General features: G+C 47.7%; 6 protein-coding genes across 7 annotated transcripts; 2 read left to right on the forward strand and 4 right to left on the reverse strand.

Annotated features, from left to right (window-relative positions):
* Positions 1–39: 39 nt before the first annotated feature.
* On the reverse strand, positions 40–3858 carry SPPG_03038 (uncharacterized protein). The gene is made up of 8 exons (XM_016751322.1): positions 3665–3858; positions 3233–3436; positions 3064–3175; positions 2395–2962; positions 1579–2027; positions 1411–1511; positions 1246–1353; positions 40–1183 (listed from the first exon to the last, which is right to left on the reverse strand). Exons 1-8 carry the CDS (start codon positions 3782–3784, stop codon positions 152–154), a joined length of 2694 nt encoding a protein of 897 aa, XP_016610619.1. The 5' UTR covers positions 3785–3858; the 3' UTR covers positions 40–151.
* An 82-nt stretch (positions 3859–3940) lies between these two features.
* SPPG_03039 (uncharacterized protein) lies at positions 3941–7643 on the forward strand. The gene is made up of 17 exons (XM_016751323.1): positions 3941–4133; positions 4226–4386; positions 4475–4587; positions 4661–4851; positions 4917–5047; positions 5104–5254; positions 5318–5451; positions 5516–5593; positions 5659–5740; positions 5808–5928; positions 6000–6176; positions 6242–6341; positions 6409–6579; positions 6643–6746; positions 6805–6939; positions 7008–7208; positions 7267–7643. The coding sequence occupies exons 1-17, from the start codon at positions 4055–4057 to the stop codon at positions 7574–7576; spliced, it is 2439 nt and encodes an 812-aa protein (XP_016610620.1). The 5' UTR covers positions 3941–4054; the 3' UTR covers positions 7577–7643.
* SPPG_03040 (uncharacterized protein) lies at positions 7574–9340 on the reverse strand. Its single transcript, XM_016751324.1, has one exon. The coding sequence runs from the start codon at positions 8573–8575 to the stop codon at positions 7601–7603; it is 975 nt and encodes a 324-aa protein (XP_016610621.1). The 5' UTR covers positions 8576–9340; the 3' UTR covers positions 7574–7600.
* A 52-nt stretch (positions 9341–9392) lies between these two features.
* SPPG_03041 (uncharacterized protein) lies at positions 9393–13982 on the reverse strand. Its single transcript, XM_016751325.1, has 13 exons — positions 12451–13982; positions 12146–12370; positions 11985–12085; positions 11769–11922; positions 11565–11714; positions 11065–11511; positions 10913–11006; positions 10500–10851; positions 10305–10437; positions 9936–10237; positions 9760–9868; positions 9569–9702; positions 9393–9498 (listed from the first exon to the last, which is right to left on the reverse strand). Exons 1-13 carry the CDS (start codon positions 13912–13914, stop codon positions 9429–9431), a joined length of 3735 nt encoding a protein of 1244 aa, XP_016610622.1. The 5' UTR covers positions 13915–13982; the 3' UTR covers positions 9393–9428.
* Positions 13983–14591: 609 nt separating this feature from the next.
* Positions 14592–15892, forward strand: SPPG_03042 (uncharacterized protein). Its single transcript, XM_016751326.1, has 6 exons — positions 14592–14653; positions 14743–14803; positions 14865–14962; positions 15028–15136; positions 15222–15389; positions 15447–15892. The coding sequence occupies exons 1-6, from the start codon at positions 14618–14620 to the stop codon at positions 15752–15754; spliced, it is 780 nt and encodes a 259-aa protein (XP_016610623.1). The 5' UTR covers positions 14592–14617; the 3' UTR covers positions 15755–15892.
* SPPG_03043 lies at positions 15782–17044 on the reverse strand. Of its 2 annotated transcripts, none has more exons than XM_016751327.1 (6): positions 16941–17044; positions 16601–16883; positions 16479–16527; positions 16088–16412; positions 15994–16026; positions 15782–15881 (listed from the first exon to the last, which is right to left on the reverse strand). In XM_016751327.1, the coding sequence occupies exons 1-6, from the start codon at positions 17002–17004 to the stop codon at positions 15859–15861; spliced, it is 777 nt and encodes a 258-aa protein (XP_016610624.1). In that variant the 5' UTR covers positions 17005–17044; the 3' UTR covers positions 15782–15858. The 2 variants fall into 2 exon arrangements, with proteins under 2 accessions (XP_016610624.1, XP_016610625.1); XM_016751328.1 differs by having other exon boundaries at positions 15954–16026.
* Between the last annotated feature and the right edge of the window lie 33 nt (positions 17045–17077).

Here is a 17077-nt window from a genome sequence, read left to right on the forward strand (position 1 = left end):
GCTGTCAGTGACGCTATTGAATCAAACCGGCAAAGTGCATTGGCATCATAATACATTTGAAATGCAAACCACATTACAGCAGGTTTCAAATTACAATGGGGAAGATAAACAAAAACGACAATTGCAACAAATACTACAAGTTTTCCTGCTGTCATTCCCAGCGTGAACGCCTACGCCGACTGTCATCTTCATCCCCTCCGTGGTCGTGGCGGTCATCTTGCCTTTCCCCATCATCTTCTCGCCTGGTGTCTCGCCCATCTGTATCCGGAGAGTACTGCCGTTTTCTCGGCACCATCCCGCCCGGCGGCCCATTCCATCCAGGTGGCGGCCCCCACGCTGGCCTTGCCCCAGGACCACCATGATACATACCCGGTCCGCGACCCCAGTGTGGTGGCGGTCCGCCTCCAGGACGCATACCATGTGGTCCTGCTGGAGGCATTCCATATCCGGGTCCATAGTTTGGAGGAGGGTGTTGATAGGGCCAGTCGTACGATCGACGGGGATGTTGTCCAGATTCTCCACCACCATCGCTAGGACCGTTCGCCTCGCGATCTTCTGAAGTATGCTTCGCCTCGTTTGTGGAATTGACTTCTTCGGTATCGTCTCCGCCGCCCAATACAACGATATGCTCTTCGCCTCGATCTTGAGTTTGCCGGTTACGCCACCGTTCATCATCACGCTCGTCATACTGGCGATCTGTGACAACCATGATCTCTGTCCCTCGTCCTGATGGGGACATCTGTGGGTATTGATGGTGCGGTGGTCGGGGCATTCCCATGGCCATATTGGGAAAGGGCGGCTGGAGACCAGCTGGCACACCGTCCCGGTTACCCATCCAAGGTGTTTGCTGCATTTGCTGCATACCCGGTTGCACAAATGGGCGTGCCATGTGAGGAGTGCTTTGGTTAAAGCCTCCTCGGTCTCGCTGTTGCTGAGCCGCCACGAATCCAGGCGCAAACGGGATCTGACCGCTCGCATACTTTCCCTTGCACACATCCCCCTTTTGAGGCCAGCCAAAATCGGGTTCTTCTACCACCATTCCACCCTCGATAGGTCCTCCACCACGTGTGGATTGTGAGATTGTCCGCTTCTCGGTGTCTGTCATGCGCGCCAAAGGGAACAATGTTTCTCCGGTGGTATAGTCAAAAAATTCTTTGGGACCATATCCACATCCCCAACCCATCTGCAGCATTTCCGTTCTTTTAGCAAATCATGAAAAATAATATTAGAAAAATTGATAATCACCTTAAGCATTGTACCATTATACTGGTACTTATGAAACCGATCTTTGACCAGGTCCGCCTCGGCGCGGGTCAGAAGTTTAACAAATGCATTGAATTTAGGATAGTTTACCTGCCAAAATCATCGTGAGTTTTATGTGTCCCTCAGAGGTCCAGATCGGTAACCTACTGTTACAGTATCGACACGCGCTATAGTTTCGAAGAGGTCTCGAACATTTTCCTTTGTAATATTGGGGGTGATGCCCCCTACATATACGGTTCGTGTCAGAACTGAAAATAAAGGTTAGCGGGTTAGCACTATTCCTCGGTCCGCGCTGCGTGCTTCAAATCATTTTACTTTTCATAAACTCCTTTGGTAGTGAAGGATCTACAAATCCTGGCAAACAGTCTCCCGGCCGAGCTGGTACTGCACCTTGTGCAGCCGCCTGCGTCCAAGGTGAAACTGGCTGTGCTCCTTCTCGATCGCTACCCACTACTGGAATTGGTCGACCGATAGGGGCCAACGACTTGCCATCGTTCTGCATTCGCCCTTCTAACGAAGGATGCTGTGCATATTGATGCAGCATGGATTGCTGAGACTGTGGGGGGCCTCCTCCAGCCCGGTTCGGAAAGTTGGAGCTTTCAGAGCCCATTGATCCGAGATTTGTTTGGCCTTGCCCCATTGGATTCTGGTGCTGTGCAGCGTGCGTGGATTGGCTTCCCCATGGCGTTGAAGATACCGCATCTCTGATCGACCCACTTGGGAAACTTGCAGGTTGGTGTGTGGCGGTGACGTTGGATTGTGCACTAATTTAGTGAGAAGGTTGTCGATTCGATGCAAGCGGGCAGATGCCAGGAGGAAATAATGGTATATGGGGAAAAGAGAAGAGAGATATTGATGATTAGAAAAAGGACACGATTCCAAGACGTTCGCAAAAGATATACTAGCGATGTAATAGAACAGTTTATTAAGCCAAACACAATTACAACGCAGAATATAGTTACGGTCATGCCTGTTCATATAGGTATCCGCTTTCTACATAGACTGCAGGTACCATGTCTCACGGAAGACCATTATATCATTGCGGCAACGTATAAACCGATGACCGCATACAGCCTCGCTTTCAACAGCACGCGCAAGTGTATCAAAAAACAGACACAAAACACTACTTACGTTCCAACTCCAGAACTCGTCACTTTCTTGACGTCCTCTTCATCACCATAATCGAAGTCATTCGGATTGGCTGATTGGCCAATCGATGTTGAAGCCGCACTTACGTGTTGTTTTGTAATACTATTATCAGCAATGTCTCCTGACGATGAATTTAGGCTTGGGGTCGCCTGTAACGAAGCAGTCAATGAGCCCACTACTGGATTGTTGGATACCATGGGAAGTCCCGCTAAAAGCAGCTGGGCAATAGCTGCTTGTTGGCTTTGTACAGAAGGCTGCTGTGGAAGGGCGGCCTGGTTTTGAAGCAAAGGCAATAACGAAGCAACGTCCAGATTACCACCTAAGCCGGGGACCGCTGACTGCCCCAAAGCACCAAGTGCGCCCAACAAAGATGTAGCATCTAACCCTGCTGAAGGTAGTCCAGCCGGCTGCTGTGGGGCCGACGTTGCTTCTGGCCCTCCTATCGACCCATTGTTCAAGCGTGGATCTGTGCCGATGATACCAGTTCCATTATTTGAATTATTGGATACTCGAGGATCGCCCAATCCAGCGGATGCGATGACCGTAGGACCTTACCAGCGAACAAGTTATACAATTAAAAATCTGAGTGTTTCCGACATAATTCCCTATCACCGTACGACCGATAAACACTACATTCAGCCAATACTCTACCTGGTGCCTCCGCATGTCCTTCCGTGAAATACTGCTTTTCCAAAGCAGTGACTTGTTCCACATTGAAAAGTCCAGATCTTTTCCACAGTCCTACAGTTCGTTTGACACGATCCTGCCAGGTTTATAAGATGAGATAATGCCACAAGAGCACTGGCATGCATTCACATACCTTGTCTTTTGGTGGGGCCTGAAGGAGATGAGGAATAAAGGTATCCAGCTTCTCCTCAAATCGCGCTATATAGACTTTTCCATCCTCGGGATGCTTTGCGGCAGCACGTGCAATGGAGTCGATGGTGTAAAGACCAGCCAGTTTTAGCTCTGGCGGACATTTCTGAATGAATTTTTCGATGCTATAAACAATGTTCTTGTAGTTCTGCGCAAAGGGCAAAGGATATGTTAGGGGCGCTCCCGACAAGTACATAGGAAACAACCATCTTATGCAAGCAACGGCGCCTGTTTCACAAGGCTAGAGTCAAAGCATGCGACGGATCATCTCCATCCCTTTCCAGCAAAACTTTATGAGCGGAATCGCAGCTTTTTCCAGCACTTGGGACAAACATTTTGCCCGCTTCCAGTACCGTCATGTATCCAGCCATCTCACCTTTGCGTGCTTGATGGCAAGTTTTGTCAAAGAACTGATCTTTGACGCCGAAACGGGTAACTTTGTCTCGTATAGCGAGTGAAGCTCCTTGTCAAACTCAAGGGTATCCCGGAGGGACATGGCGATGAGCGCTCAAACGTTGGTGGATCCAAAGTCTCGATGAGCAACGCTAAAAAGATTTCGATGGGATCGCCTTCCCGTTTCTCAAAGCCCCCCTTTGAGTCTTTTAGAAACCTTGTTGCTAAGCATTATCACGTGAAATGACTCATCAAGCAGCGAGCGCTTCACGAGCACCTTTTTGAGTTTGGGCCATCTTCAGCCTGGCGTGCTTCATCACACGCCAGTTCCTCCGCGAGATTCATTTTGGCAGAGGAAAAAAGTACTTTCGTTATGCTGTCAGGACGACGGCCAAGTCTGCAGGTCTCTACTTCTGGTACTGGCGCTATCGAAGCTCTCCTTTCTTCGCAAGGTAAACAAACGATCTGCACGGGTGTCATTTGGTTGGGAGAGTTTACGGTGGTGGAAGTTCTTTGGTACTCATTTTTCATTGGCCTCTATTAGACTACAAAGAGTTCTCTAGCCATGGGTTTGACGCAACTCAGTATGCCAATCGCGTCATTCAGGCACCTGCAGATAGCCCATTTCACGGAATGGATATTGCCACGGCGTTGGCAAAGCTGAATTTTGGCATTGAGCATCTGAACAAGCATATCCATGATCAGGTAAGATTGAGAATGGGTGGAATGTAGTATCTAGCAGCGCATTTTGTTTATCAGCCTGTGAAAATGAATCCTCTTCTGTCCATTCCAGGTTGCAAGTCACTATGAAGATCTATTGCAACAGGTCACGGGCTTATCGCACATTGAGGAGGTTTTGTCAACTGTCAAGAGCGGACTGGGCTCTCTAAATGCATCTTTTGAAAGGTACTCCGGCAAGTATGCGAAAAACACGGTTGGACAAGCGGCTCACTGTCGGCCTTGAGGCCACATTACTTAGAGTACGCGAGAAGATAGTAGATCCATATCAGCAGATGAGAGATAAGAGTGTGCAATTGGACCGGATACAACGAACAGCCGAGGTGCTGCGTCGCATAATACGCTTTATGTACTTGCTACGCCGGCTCGAATTGTTAATGCCTGGAGGGGAGCGGGAACTACCAAAGGCGGCTCTTACCGTTAGTGAAATGGGTAAGCTCATTACAATGCCGACGCTAGTTCACAAGAGACTAGTATCTGACGATATTCTGCGCTAGATGCCATTATAGCCGATGAGGACCTTCACGGTATTGCCATTATCGAGTCAGAAAGTGATCTTGTAACTCAGGCGAAGGAGCGAATTACCACCGAAGGGGAACAGTTACTACTGCGCGGGTTGTCTGCACAGGTGCGTGGATGGTCGTCTAACGTGTGTTGACATTGTCGTACTGATTTTATTGGTAGACCGCAGATATAGCAACAGGTCTTCAAGTTTTCTTTAACTTGGGACAGCTCGCATCGAAGACTCGACAGCTTGTAGAGCAAATGTTACAGAGCATTACTAAGGACATTCAAGCGGCGCTGGACGTCGTCAAGTTGAACAAAGAAATTAAAGGTACATCCGGTAATCCGAATAAGCGGACAAACTTTAGACATGGCCTAATTATGCTATCTGTAGAGGCGTCCCTGGCCGGTGACTCTGCACGCCGTCCTGGCGACACCCCTTTTTTGAGTTCATCCGCATCCGCAAGCAATGGGCTATGGAGCAGACTGGAACGTCTGATGGACAGCATCTTCGAAAATGCTAATAAAGTAAAACATTCCTTGCAGAAACGTGCCTCCGCTATGGATCTGTTCTGATTAACATATGTGCCAGATATACCAACTTGAGAAAGTGCTTGGACGGAAGCGTGACCCTGTAACGCATGTCCTTTTCTTGGACGAGGTCAACAAAGTACGACTGCTGGATATCGGACTTCATATTTTTGAGTCATGTTACACTGACACCGCTATTATTAGGGAATCAACGGAGACTTGCTCGATTATTTCTGGAAGGGGCTATCAGCCTCTTTAGAACGCGAAATTCGTCTTGCCACAAAAGGTGCGCGAGCGAGAAGGAATCATACTCATTTCAAATACATCAAGCGCTTACTGTGGTGGATCTTCAGCGTCACAATTTCTTCTCCACGCCTTTCAAACCGGTTACCCCCGGCTCTTGCGGCTAGTGCATAACGTCTTCACACGGCTTTCTGTTGTCAGCGGGATTGATTACAGTGACGAGACGCAAAGGTATAGGAGATCACTAAACATGTCCGCGATGCCTCTAGCTTATTCACTTCCTCTTCCTTGTTGTTTGCAAGGCCAGACAGTCTTTTAATTCTTCGAACTTTATCTCCATTCGAAGGGGCATACCTATCCCGGTCTCTTTCACGACTTCTTGAACCTGTCAATACAGCATTTCCTGAAAGGCCTGGGCCTGGCGTGAGACCGGTTCCTAGTCGAGATGACGTGGACAAAATCATAAGAGCGTTGAGCAGGTCCGTTCGTTGGGTAAAATTGATACCAAGTACAGACCAGTAATCATTCCATTTGTCAAGAATAGTGAGATGGAGGTAGCGAAATTCGATGCACACCTGGTAAAGGCTGTATCAAAGAATGGCAATAAAGCTATAAGAATGTATGCTGTCAAGTGCGAGCAGTTGGTAGGTTGACCACGCATTGCAGATTTTCCATCTCTTTCATTTTCTTTTTAAATAATGTCTTTGCTAGTATGGTGCAGAAGCACATGTACAGTTCAGTGGAACCGGTCCGGCCTCACAGTCCCAAGCTCTTGTCATTGAGATTATCAACTCGTTGTGGTGGATGCAGCAGAGCCTCTTGCGTCTTCTGGAAGAGTTTGAAAAGGGAGCCAGTGACGATCCTTTGAGCGACGCCGCCCAGGTGAAGTCCCTTGTCGTTGCGCCAAACGGGCAAGGTTGTTGACTCATTATTGCATCTCACCAGGGCTTATCCAAAACGCTGCAGAATATCGTGGAACGAAGTTTCAATCAGATTACTCGAGATATGGAAAATGTGCTCATGAAGATACATAGGGAAGATTTTGCGAGGTTGGTGGCATCAAATTACCTTACATCTTACTAGGCCTAACAATTGCGGTGCATGTAGTCGACACGCGTCGCCTTCACGGGGACCTGTGGAATCATCCACAAGTCAGTACGTGGTAGAGTTTGCCACTAGAATTCGATGGCTTCATCGAGAGCTCCTGTCAAAATTGCAGTGTGGCAAGGATTCACGCGAGTGGTATGCAAGTGCCATACAGAAACAGTATTATTAATCGCAATACCCACTAATATGACATGTAAAAAAAGGATTCGGGCACTTGGACAGCGTGTCGTCGACTTTTTCCTCCGCCATGCTAGCTTAATACGACCCAGTAATGAAGTCATTGGACGATTATTGGCTGGAGACATGACCCAATTAGAGTTTGTTCTGAGCCAGTGGTTCGGAGCAATGGGAATGAAGCTGGAGCGAGATCTAGGTGATAGCTACAGGGCTCTGCGGACGTTCAGGTTTGTTTTGGGCCTTGTGGTTGTGAACATACTATTTCTTAACGCATGCGGATATCAGACATTTGCCTTTTCTGGATCTCGATCAAGTACGGGATTTGTCTCGAAGCCAAACACTGCCACCTCTTATTTTGCTCCAGCACCTACTTGCCCGCTCACATCCATCCATACCCTCTCCCATGCTCCTGTACGGCTGGAGTGCAACACAATACAGTGAATGGCTAGATCTTCATTCTACCCAAGAAGCCATGCAACTACTAGATCGATGCTTGGATAGTTATGCAGACGAAATGAAGCGCAGGGGAGACAGATCATTATGCCCTGAGTTCAATGCTGCAAAAGAGATAGTGAAGCAGAACACAAAGAAATAGACATTGGGCGGGTGTGTTGTATTTTTACATGCCAATGACCACCTTTCTCAAAAATCTCCATACGAAGTTTAGTAGAATGCTACCACCGTTGGATGGCGCTATGCCTTGGACTCTGGAGGCAATGTCCAAGTTGTCCCTATTCCGAGGTGTTTCAACCAGTGTGTTCGCATCATTCCCAGGATGATGCATCTCCGGTGGTTTTACAGCTGACGGTTGGGGGAGCGTAAAATATGTAGCAATTTCATCGTCTCCCATGCCACTTGAATGATCCGACTCAATCTCGCTGAGGTACAGTTTAAGTGGTTTCCCTGGCTGCACCAGCCCGCAATTGTCCTTGATACGGTTCTTTGGATGTTTTTTGGGACGAGGGCTGCCATTCTCTACGTCCGTACGCATCATTTCATCAACTTGATCATAAATCCGGTCGTGCGCTGATGTCAATTCCGAAGGTTTAGGATGGACATCATGAGACTTTACCGTACTCGGCAATAAAAGCTCTTTAAATGGGTTGACTGGAGGTACCAATTTTTCGTAAGTGCGGCACCGCTTTCCGCCACCGGCACTTTGGCCAGCTCTTGTGGGAGTGAGCTTCCCGGCCATCTCCCCTAATACCGTTGCATAGTTCACTCGTATCTCCTCTAGTTGCGCTTTCAACTGTTCGACGAGAACTTCCTGCTGGTTGCAAATGTCTCGACAGATCACACCATCTTCAGCTTTTTCTTCTAGCTGAGCTACTTTCGCCTGCAATTGACGCAATTCCTTCGAGGCGGCTTGAAGCCGCCCCTCGACTTTCTGTCTTGCAGTTGCCTCCCTCGCCTTCTCCTCCTCCGCCTCCTGAACCCGCAATAATAAGGAATCTAGTATTTCTCGTTCTTCCATCTCCACCGAAAACTTCTCCTTTTTATCCTCTAGCCATTGAAGTCTTAGCCGTTTCTTCTCAGCTCTTAAAGAATCCACTTCCTCGCACAGCAAAAATAGTTCATTTCTGATGTCTTCCATTTGAGCAGCATGAGCATTACTCTCCTTTTCCCGATTTTGTTTGGCAATTTTAACCTGGCTGAGAAGGGAAGTAACTTGAGCCTGAAGCTCCGCATTGCTTCGTTCTAAAGATTCGATGTATTCTGATACATCAATGCTAATGCTACTGCTTGGGCTCGTGAGGCGTGGAGTAGATACTTTTGAGGCAGAAAAACATCTCCTGTTTGTTCTCGGTAACGGTGATGGCGATCTGCGTGATATGGGTGTATTGACCGACTTGCTTGACTGGCGAGAAGGTGACCAAAAGTCCGGGTATCCAACTGTTTTTCGTCGCTCCGGTGATTCAAGTCGGCTATGTGCTGTCGCCTCCTCGGCTGCACTTGCGCAATCAGCAAACTTTGGCTTGCGTGGGGTATAATAGACTTTGTTGAATGCTTTGGCTGGCGACGAGAAAACGGGTGGATGCGGCACGGCGGAGGCCGCAGAACACTGACTACATAATCTGCTCACAACGGCTTCATAGCTTTCCTTTAGCTCAGTATTGGCTTGTAAAAGGTGCTGGCCAACTTGAGCAGCAATTGTTAAATCTGCAGCGTGCAGAAAAACTGATCAAGATGGACGTTAGTTGACAGCAAACAAATCTTGTCTTATCCTACCGCGTTCTTTCTCTTCCAACAACGCTAGACACGCCTGTAGTTGGCTACGGGCATCTTCTTCGGTCGCCCAAGCGCACTCAGCGCTTTGCGATTCCAAACATGTTGCGCGTGGGCAGGAAGACATACCGCGCGCTGCATGGTCAATTCAATTGGAAGCGAGATCATTGAACTCAACTGTAATCTATCACGTGCATTTGTTTATATTGATACGTAATGACTTAGGTTTTATTTAACAGCAACGATTTTAGTTGCTCTTTAGGGCCCTTCAACTGCGAGACTTGCGCGTCCCTGTAAACATTGAAATGTGTGTTGTAAGATCATGTCTGTGCACCGACGAGGGAAATTAATGTGTACCCACCAATCCGTTGTGAGCAATATTTCCTCTGCTTCCTCCAAACGCACCTCATGATCACCTCCACCATCATTCTCAACTACAGTATCGCTCACCGCTGTTATCGCGACATACAAATCTTCAGCAGCAGCGCGGCGGACCTATCAAAGTTCAAGGTAAGAAGAGCTCACGGAGCAACGGCTGCATTCGTCAATCACCTTTGGATATGGATGATTTAGATACAGAAGTAATTGATTTAAGGCACGCTCTCGGACCCCCGAGATAGTTTCCTGCCCATCATCACCAAGTGACAGAAATCCGCAAAACCTGGTGGTGAGAAACAATTGGAAGTCACTGAACATATCATTAAAAGTGTAAATGAAGGCGCACTCACACTTTGATCCCACTAAGCAGCTTTTTCACATCCTTGCTCTTGAAAACTTCTTTTTTTACAAGATCGTACAGATCTTGATAGAACTGTACATTATAATATCTGGCCATTGCACCACTTCCAAAAAGGAGATCAATCACGTCTAGCAGAGGTTTCGACACCCTGTCACGACGCTGATATTGCCGGAACACTTCCAGCAGCGCCGCAAACAGATCGCCCAGATTCATACGGTTGTCATCGTCCACACTCATCCCATCCGGAATTGTGTTGACAAAGTCGATAAAATTCGTGCTCGAGGATCGCACCTAGTTATTACGAAAGGTGAGCCACGCCGAAAGAGCTGAGATTCGCATTCACAGTCTGGTTACACACCAAACTTTCCGATAGACCACCGATGGCCACTACGAGGCCGACCAATGTGCTCACTCTAAATTGTGGTATGCACAAGACTTGCATCATGGTCGGGTAAACGTCAGCGGCTGTATTCCAATGGATTTGGTTATTTCTGCATGGAGGCACATGTTGATACGCAATCTACGCGCGACATAACCAATGTGTCAAGCATACTTTGGTAGAATCTTTTTCAGCTCCGTGTGTCCTTCAAATGTGAACCCAGGAACGTCCCACAGGAGAAATAGCAGTGTCTTGCCGGCTGCCTCTCGCATTCTATCGATTTTTTCCACACTCTGCTGGCACAGATTACATATTATGCGCAAAGCGATATCTTGCGTCATGTATGTGGTGCCGTCGGAGGGGAGGGATGCTGTAGATGCCACCGACAACGGAACAATGCGCTCGAAGCCTTGAATGCTCGCCTGACGGACCCATGAACCAACATCTCCCCGCGAATCTGAGCTGTAATCCAGTAATCCAGCAAGGAAAGTCTCTACAACTTTCAGGTATACCGGACGAGGCATAGCTAGCGAAGGAGGCATTAGCAACAGAATGCCGCATTGTATCTCATGAACGCCATAGGATACCGGTTTGTAAGCTTGATCCGTATGTTGCACAAATGCTAGTCAAGGATTGGATTGCATTGCGCCGTGCCTCTGCATCATCAAACGTTTTGTCCTCCTAAATGGTATCACTAATGAGTCTACATTCGAGGAATGGACGGAAACCTTTCACTGACCTTGACAATGGCGGTAGCAATAAGCGCATCAACAATTCTTTCAAGATTTGCGGATAGAATTTCACCAGAGAGTGTGCCTAACGCCAATGCATATCCACGTATTACGTTTCGGTTGGATGTTGTTTGCATTCTCTCTATTAGGTCCATGAGCGTTGCAGGGTCGAGAGTATTCCATCTGTTCAAAGTTCCCAAGGCCGTCGCAGCAGCAGCCTGGACGCTCTCATCCCTTTGTTCGAGGGACGTGGTTACCATCTGCAGCCATGAATTTGGCAGAGTCAGGGCGTCCATTTTCCCACTCATGTTTCCCATCCGGGAGATGTCGACATGGACAGGCCAGTCAGCCTCGGCGAGACAAGTGATCATTCGACAGCACGCCAGACGCGTCAAATCACCGCCAAACCCATCAAGATACGGTTGAGGATATAATGGTATGAGCGCGGATATCGGCTGCATATCATCCGTTAGTGCATCATTAGAATGGATCTCTTTCAGGTACTAACCACAATGAGATTCTCCAGTTCCCTTTCCCACCACTGCTCAGCCTTAGGATCTTCTTGTCGCCGACATCTGGACCACGCAAGGCAAATTTGTCCCACGGCCAGTAAGGCACCATGTCTAATCGCCAGTTCATCTGAAGTGACTCGAAGAATCTATCAGAAGCATCAGTAGCCCCTCATGATGCTGACGAAGGATATGACACGCACCAGCTTTGGAAGAACCCGACCAAGAATGTACGGCAAGTCCATTACAGCTAGCTTCGCTAAGGACTCTGCGGCTAATTCTCGTATACTTTTGTCCCAATGGGACAGGCTCACATGTGCCATATGGTCGCAGATATGACTGTAATATTCAGGGTACCTTTCCGATCGGGGTCGTAATGTTAGAGAAAATCTTGCGCTTACCATTGTATGTTCTTTTACCTTGCTATGTCAACAGCTACATCCAAGAAAGCATTTGTGCGATTTCCAACGGAAAAGTAATCAGCTGCAGTAACGATCTCGATCCCATGCGGAAACAATCCCTGTCACAACACATTTTCAATGCGATTTCGAGGAACAAAAATAGAAAGAGTCTTTCCTACCTGACGCCCAACATTCTCCTGAAACGCAGCCGATGCAGCGCGTCTAATGTTGACTTCACGATCACATACGCTGACCACCACTAGAGCTTTTGCTAGGTCTCCGACAAACGGTTGCATAATTTCAGGGGCATATGCTCTTGCAAACGACCAGCAAACGTAGCATGCCGCATCACGGACATGTGCCCCGATTGAATAATTACCGCGGCGTTGATCGAACTTGAGGGCCTGCAAATTGCGACATACACTGAGGAAATGAGCCTTCTGCATCCCTTCATAAGCGTCAATAGAGAGGTGTGCACATTTACCAGAAATATCCACGGCATCACTTCTTGAAGCTTCTCCGGAAGGAGCAGACCCCTCCTCGCCAGCTCCGCCAATGCCAAGCATGCACCGTGCCAAGTATGATCTGATACTTGTGACACGTCATAGCCTTCACCATCGGCTTTCGACAATACGTTCTCCTCCAACAGTAAAATGACGGAGGTAACGATATCTTGCCCTAGATCTTGCGGTAATCGATTGGTTATCCGCCCAATGCCTTTCGCGGACGACCATCGCACGATCGTGTCTTTGTCCCTGAGACCGTTCAGTAGAAGCTCTACCACGAGTTCGAGAGACTCTGGTACATCATCAAGGTCCACATCGTTATCTACCAATTCGGTCGCGGATTCTGTCAGAAGCCCGGTACCCAGAGCGGATAAGTTGTGCTGCAAAGATCGATGACCTCGCTGATATCGCCACTTTGCCGTACGAGGTCTCATACAACACAGTCCAGCACGTTGTCCTAGTTTGACCAAAAGCTTACGCAAAAGCGCATTGTTCTTTACATATGGCTCATTGATCAATTGGCAACAGAGTAGCACGTCATCAAGAGCGGGAACGAGGAGCTCCCGTCGACCGTTCTTGAATATTGTACACAGAGATATTAACACTCCACGAAGTCTGAACACGTCGGTTGTTCCTCGTATTTCCTTGGCGGCCCATTTGACATAGTCCATGAGATGCTCGCTGCTGGTGTCTTGTCGCGTCAGCAACCTCATGAGCAATATTGCTCCTCCTTCATGCTCTTTTCCTACCGCATACAAGTATGACCTTGACAATGTCTTTATTCGTTCAACAAGTGATTGCCCAGATGACGCCCCGCTGTCCACATTACGTAGATCAAAGGGAATCATGCTCAACAGCGACAGCCATAATAGGAGAACATAGCGGGCCTCCCACAAGAGTGGATCCTGTAGGGTACCATCCATTGTTTCTAAAAACGCAAGAACAGGTTCCAAGTCGGCAACCTCGTGCGTGAAAAACTTGACTATCGTCTTGTATCCACGGACTTTGGTAAGTACATATAGATATCTAAAGAATGGATAGAGGCAACGGGCTACTTTGACAAGCATGATGCCCTCTTTATCACGTTCATGTCTTTCGTGCCAAACTGTTATCGTATCGCGTAGTTTGAAGACTACGGGCTGAACCAGGCGTTGCAGGTGAGGGTCAAGGAGGTGGGGCTGCTCTTGATATTTTTCCAGTATTTTATTGATCTTTTCAACAATCTGCAACTGCTCTGGGTCAAAGTCATTGTCACTTTGAGGGCTGACGTCCTGCAATAGGGCCGCATGCAACTCGTCCAGGGTTTTGAGTAGATCGCCAAGAGCCGCGTCAACAATGTCAGCTTCTGAAAAGAAAGATACAAAACAATCCGCCTCTTGTGGGCCTTCTGCTTCGGGACTCGCCAAAGGGTCGTTGCTTGATGGTGGGTTGGCCAACAGCATGCTGCAATCTTGTGCAAATCGAGCGCTGGAAAACCAGCGGTTATGAGCGCGGATAGGCCATGGCCCAGTCTCATTTAACCCGATTTGGATGTAATGTTCAGAATTCAACTCCATCTTGAGCTCATCTTCAGTTTTTATCTTGGAGGATATCGAGCAGATTCATATGGCTTGACTTGGAATATCCAACAGTAAAAATGACATTTGTCACTACAGAAAGCACTGAAGTAAAGAGTTGGGACAAGAGCTGGCTGAAAGTTGTTTGTGTACTAGATAGATATTCCTTGCGTACCACCGCAAACAAAGATCGAATTGCTTCCTGGGCAATAGCACCAGATATCCCTTTTTAAGAGATCCCTTTTAAGAGACTATTTTCATACAAGAGGGTCGTCGATCAAACTAGCCACGACGAGCGCACACAACGAAAGAACGCTTGTTTTATCACGCCAGTACTTGTAGATCATGTGTGGTCAAGCATTTACATGCACTTTCCTTCCACCTGTCGTTGCTGTAAAGTTGAATGGCTTTCCCGTTGGGTCTTTCCATGCGAGAAGGAGGAGAAGAAGGCCTCCATTTCCTTTTCATTGCGTACTCAAAAGGAGAATTGGAGATGGTTTCATGAGTGAGTTTTGCGTTTCCATGGATGCCCAACCTTGGTCGTTGTGAGTCAGTTGCGTGAACTCGAGTCCGCTGCGAACGAACAACCATGCTCGCTACACCACTTTCAAGTTTCTTCCTTGCCGTAAGTCGTTACACTATTTGCGTTCGGCGAGCGTTGCGACGAGACATGTTCGTTTTGGATAGGCTCGATAACAAGCTTCTTTCTCTCAGCTCCTCAGCATCCAAACACGTTTTGTGCAAGCCGCAGAACAAAACAGTAATGAGCACATACGTAAGAAGCTCGAGATCGTTTCTGACTGCTGCCACTTGTCTGATGGGAATGTTTTCATAAGGGTGGACACGAGGGGAAATGGTACCCGTCGAGTGTCCTGTTTTAACAGAGAATGGTACAACGACTTCAATGTGGGGACCAGCCCCGACATGCATAGAGGTGACAGACTGCTCCGCTTGAACAGAAAATGTAACAAGTCAAACTAATCTTGCACTAATATTTAGTCTGCCGAAGAGTTTGCTATCCCATTCGCCGTCGATGCGAATTATCAATGCTCTTGGGTCTTGGATGGTCCATTTTACCAGTTTTTGCGGAACGCAATTGAAGGAAAAGGTAACAGTCCTCTCGTAGCTAAAGTGCTTCAGGTTATTATGTTGTGAGCCACTTTGTTCACATGAACTTTGTATATCTGGTACAGCTCCGTTTATGTGTCGGGTGCCATTAAGCAAAGACAAGACGTACTACATGCCGTTGACAATATCACTGTGGGGAGCTCTGGAGCCGGCCCATCTTCATGTCATGAATCACATCAACTTTGTTTTCCATGTAGTTGATGGTTTCTTTTTGGGAGGGTCCGCCTATGCATGTATGTGACACCTTTCTTTTGCATATCGATTGTGGTTGAATGCTTATATCTATGCAGTGCGGGATCATTACGTGATGGGAGCAGAAGGCGGAGCGTTGACCACTCATGGTCCTCTAAGATGGTTTGTTGGACACACATTCGACCTTCATCCGGATGGTGCGCAACAGCCTGCGGAGCAGGCACAACAGCAGGCTGTTGTGAAACCTGCAAACTCAATCCCTCGAGCGTCCGACGTAATAAAGAGCGTTGAACGGGATCTGGTACTGATATGGGCGGCTATTACCGCTCCTTTGGTGGCAGGTATCTTGGTGATCCTTTACCTCAGATATGGGAAGCAGGCCATTCAGGTCAAAAAGCAAAAGTAGCTGGACAATTAACAGACGAGTAAGGATCTGTACAAGATTTATTGCTTCAGAAAATAGATAATCTATTGTTATATTATTGTATGATACATATCGAGATGCATTGGTTATTTCACGAAGCGGAGATAACCTATGGAAAAGAAATCGGCAGTAAGCATAAAGTTCTAACACAAGCGCGCTGGCGCCCGTGTGTTGGACGCACCCATGTGGGGCTTTTTATTTCTTTAAAGTGAGCAACATACTGAAGAATAAGGCTCCGGCCGCGCAAAAAAGAGCTGAAAATCAACAAATGTCAATGTACGTTTGGTGCGTACGATACGAATCACTGTCACTTACGGAAAAGCGTTTTGAAAAGCTCCCATTGAATCGTTTCCATTTGAGTTCTTAATGTAGACACTTCGGTATCAATGCGAGAATCGGCTTCTTTGATCTTCAATTCTTGAGCAGACTGTTCATCACGGATCCGCCCCTTCTCTAGACTAAGCTCCAGGCGTACGTTTGACTGAACTCGTCGCAAATCCTCTATCATCCGCGTTCGGAACTTTTCCACTTCCGCGTTGAGACGACCGATGTCAGATCGGAGAAGGGCAAAGTCATTCTTCTCAAGCATCTGAATTTCATTTCGTACATGTGCGAAATCCACTTTGTTTATATACATAGCCTTAAAGTACAATTTGACAACCTTCAGGCGCGAGATTATACAAAGATACAGACAGATGCTTCGTACCTTTTCGAAATCCGACTTGGTAACAGAGGTCCGGCTAATATTATTTATGCTAACCATACGAGCGAGTCAGATACAGGGTGTTCTCACAGAGTGGCACCTCAGGGAATCGCTATGACACCCACCTCTCCCCCACAACCTCGGACAAGCTTGCCATTATGGCCTCCGCGCTTTCCCGACTGAACCCATCGGCTTCCAATCTCTGCACAAGTTTATATGTATCGAATTGATGAAGTCCAGAATACGCTCGCCGCCCCAATTCGCCTGTTCCCCACGTTGGCGATACACCCGCGCCCCATGGTTTTGCAGAAGACCACAGAGAGTATAGTCGCATAGTAGATGCAAAACCGATAGAGCTGCTGCCACAGCAATAGGTATCTCGCAAATTTGGAAAGCTTCCTTGCAACCCTTTTCTCAATCGTGTTAGTGATGTAGCGGACTGTGCAGATGGGGAAGCTCACTCACAATGTGTCGCTCGTGTTCGCTTAGCCAGAGCCGCACATGTCGATAATGTTGCAGCGGCAGCCATATCCGTGGACTGTAAGGCGTTTACAGCCTAAAGGAGCCTGCAATGATTGGTTACTACAGCTTGACTACAACTT

Source organism: Spizellomyces punctatus (genome assembly GCF_000182565.1).
Source record: "Spizellomyces punctatus DAOM BR117 chromosome Unknown supercont1.4, whole genome shotgun sequence".
Lineage (NCBI taxonomy): Eukaryota > Fungi > Chytridiomycota > Chytridiomycetes > Spizellomycetales > Spizellomycetaceae > Spizellomyces > Spizellomyces punctatus.

What these genes read in the sequence shown, in the direction of transcription:
- SPPG_03041 (XM_016751325.1), bottom strand. Translation starts at nt 13,914, where the DNA reads ATGCTGTTGGCCAACCCACCATCAAGCAACGACCCTTTGGCGAGTCCC. An exon ending in AACTGGAGAATCTCATTGTG is followed by an intron (nt 11,512 to 11,564) that starts GTTAGTACCTGA and finishes GATGATATGCAG; the next exon opens with CCGATATCCGCGCTCATACC. An exon ending in CTGCTTAGTGGGATCAAAGT is followed by an intron (nt 9,869 to 9,935) that starts GTGAGTGCGCCT and finishes TCTCACCACCAG; the next exon opens with GTTTTGCGGATTTCTGTCAC.
- SPPG_03043 (XM_016751328.1), bottom strand. Translation starts at nt 17,004, where the DNA reads ATGGCTGCCGCTGCAACATTATCGACATGTGCGGCTCTGGCTAAGCGA. An exon ending in CCAAGTCGGATTTCGAAAAG is followed by an intron (nt 16,413 to 16,478) that starts GTACGAAGCATC and finishes TTGTACTTTAAG; the next exon opens with GCTATGTATATAAACAAAGT. An exon ending in GCTTTTCAAAACGCTTTTCC is followed by an intron (nt 16,027 to 16,087) that starts GTAAGTGACAGT and finishes GTTGATTTTCAG; the next exon opens with CTCTTTTTTGCGCGGCCGGA.
- SPPG_03040 (XM_016751324.1), bottom strand. Translation starts at nt 8,575, where the DNA reads ATGGAAGACATCAGAAATGAACTATTTTTGCTGTGCGAGGAAGTGGAT.
- SPPG_03042 (XM_016751326.1), top strand. Translation starts at nt 14,618, where the DNA reads ATGCTCGCTACACCACTTTCAAGTTTCTTCCTTGCC. An exon ending in TTTCAAGTTTCTTCCTTGCC is followed by an intron (nt 14,654 to 14,742) that starts GTAAGTCGTTAC and finishes TCTTTCTCTCAG; the next exon opens with CTCCTCAGCATCCAAACACG. An exon ending in GGGAGGGTCCGCCTATGCAT is followed by an intron (nt 15,390 to 15,446) that starts GTATGTGACACC and finishes ATATCTATGCAG; the next exon opens with TGCGGGATCATTACGTGATG.
- SPPG_03039 (XM_016751323.1), top strand. Translation starts at nt 4,055, where the DNA reads ATGCTGTCAGGACGACGGCCAAGTCTGCAGGTCTCTACTTCTGGTACT. An exon ending in CTGTCAAGTGCGAGCAGTTG is followed by an intron (nt 6,342 to 6,408) that starts GTAGGTTGACCA and finishes TGTCTTTGCTAG; the next exon opens with TATGGTGCAGAAGCACATGT. An exon ending in AGGGCTCTGCGGACGTTCAG is followed by an intron (nt 7,209 to 7,266) that starts GTTTGTTTTGGG and finishes TGCGGATATCAG; the next exon opens with ACATTTGCCTTTTCTGGATC.
- SPPG_03038 (XM_016751322.1), bottom strand. Translation starts at nt 3,784, where the DNA reads ATGTCCCTCCGGGATACCCTTGAGTTTGACAAGGAGCTTCACTCGCTA. An exon ending in ACCAAAGGAGTTTATGAAAA is followed by an intron (nt 1,512 to 1,578) that starts GTAAAATGATTT and finishes CTTTATTTTCAG; the next exon opens with TTCTGACACGAACCGTATAT. An exon ending in CGCGTGTCGATACTGTAACA is followed by an intron (nt 1,354 to 1,410) that starts GTAGGTTACCGA and finishes TGATTTTGGCAG; the next exon opens with GTAAACTATCCTAAATTCAA.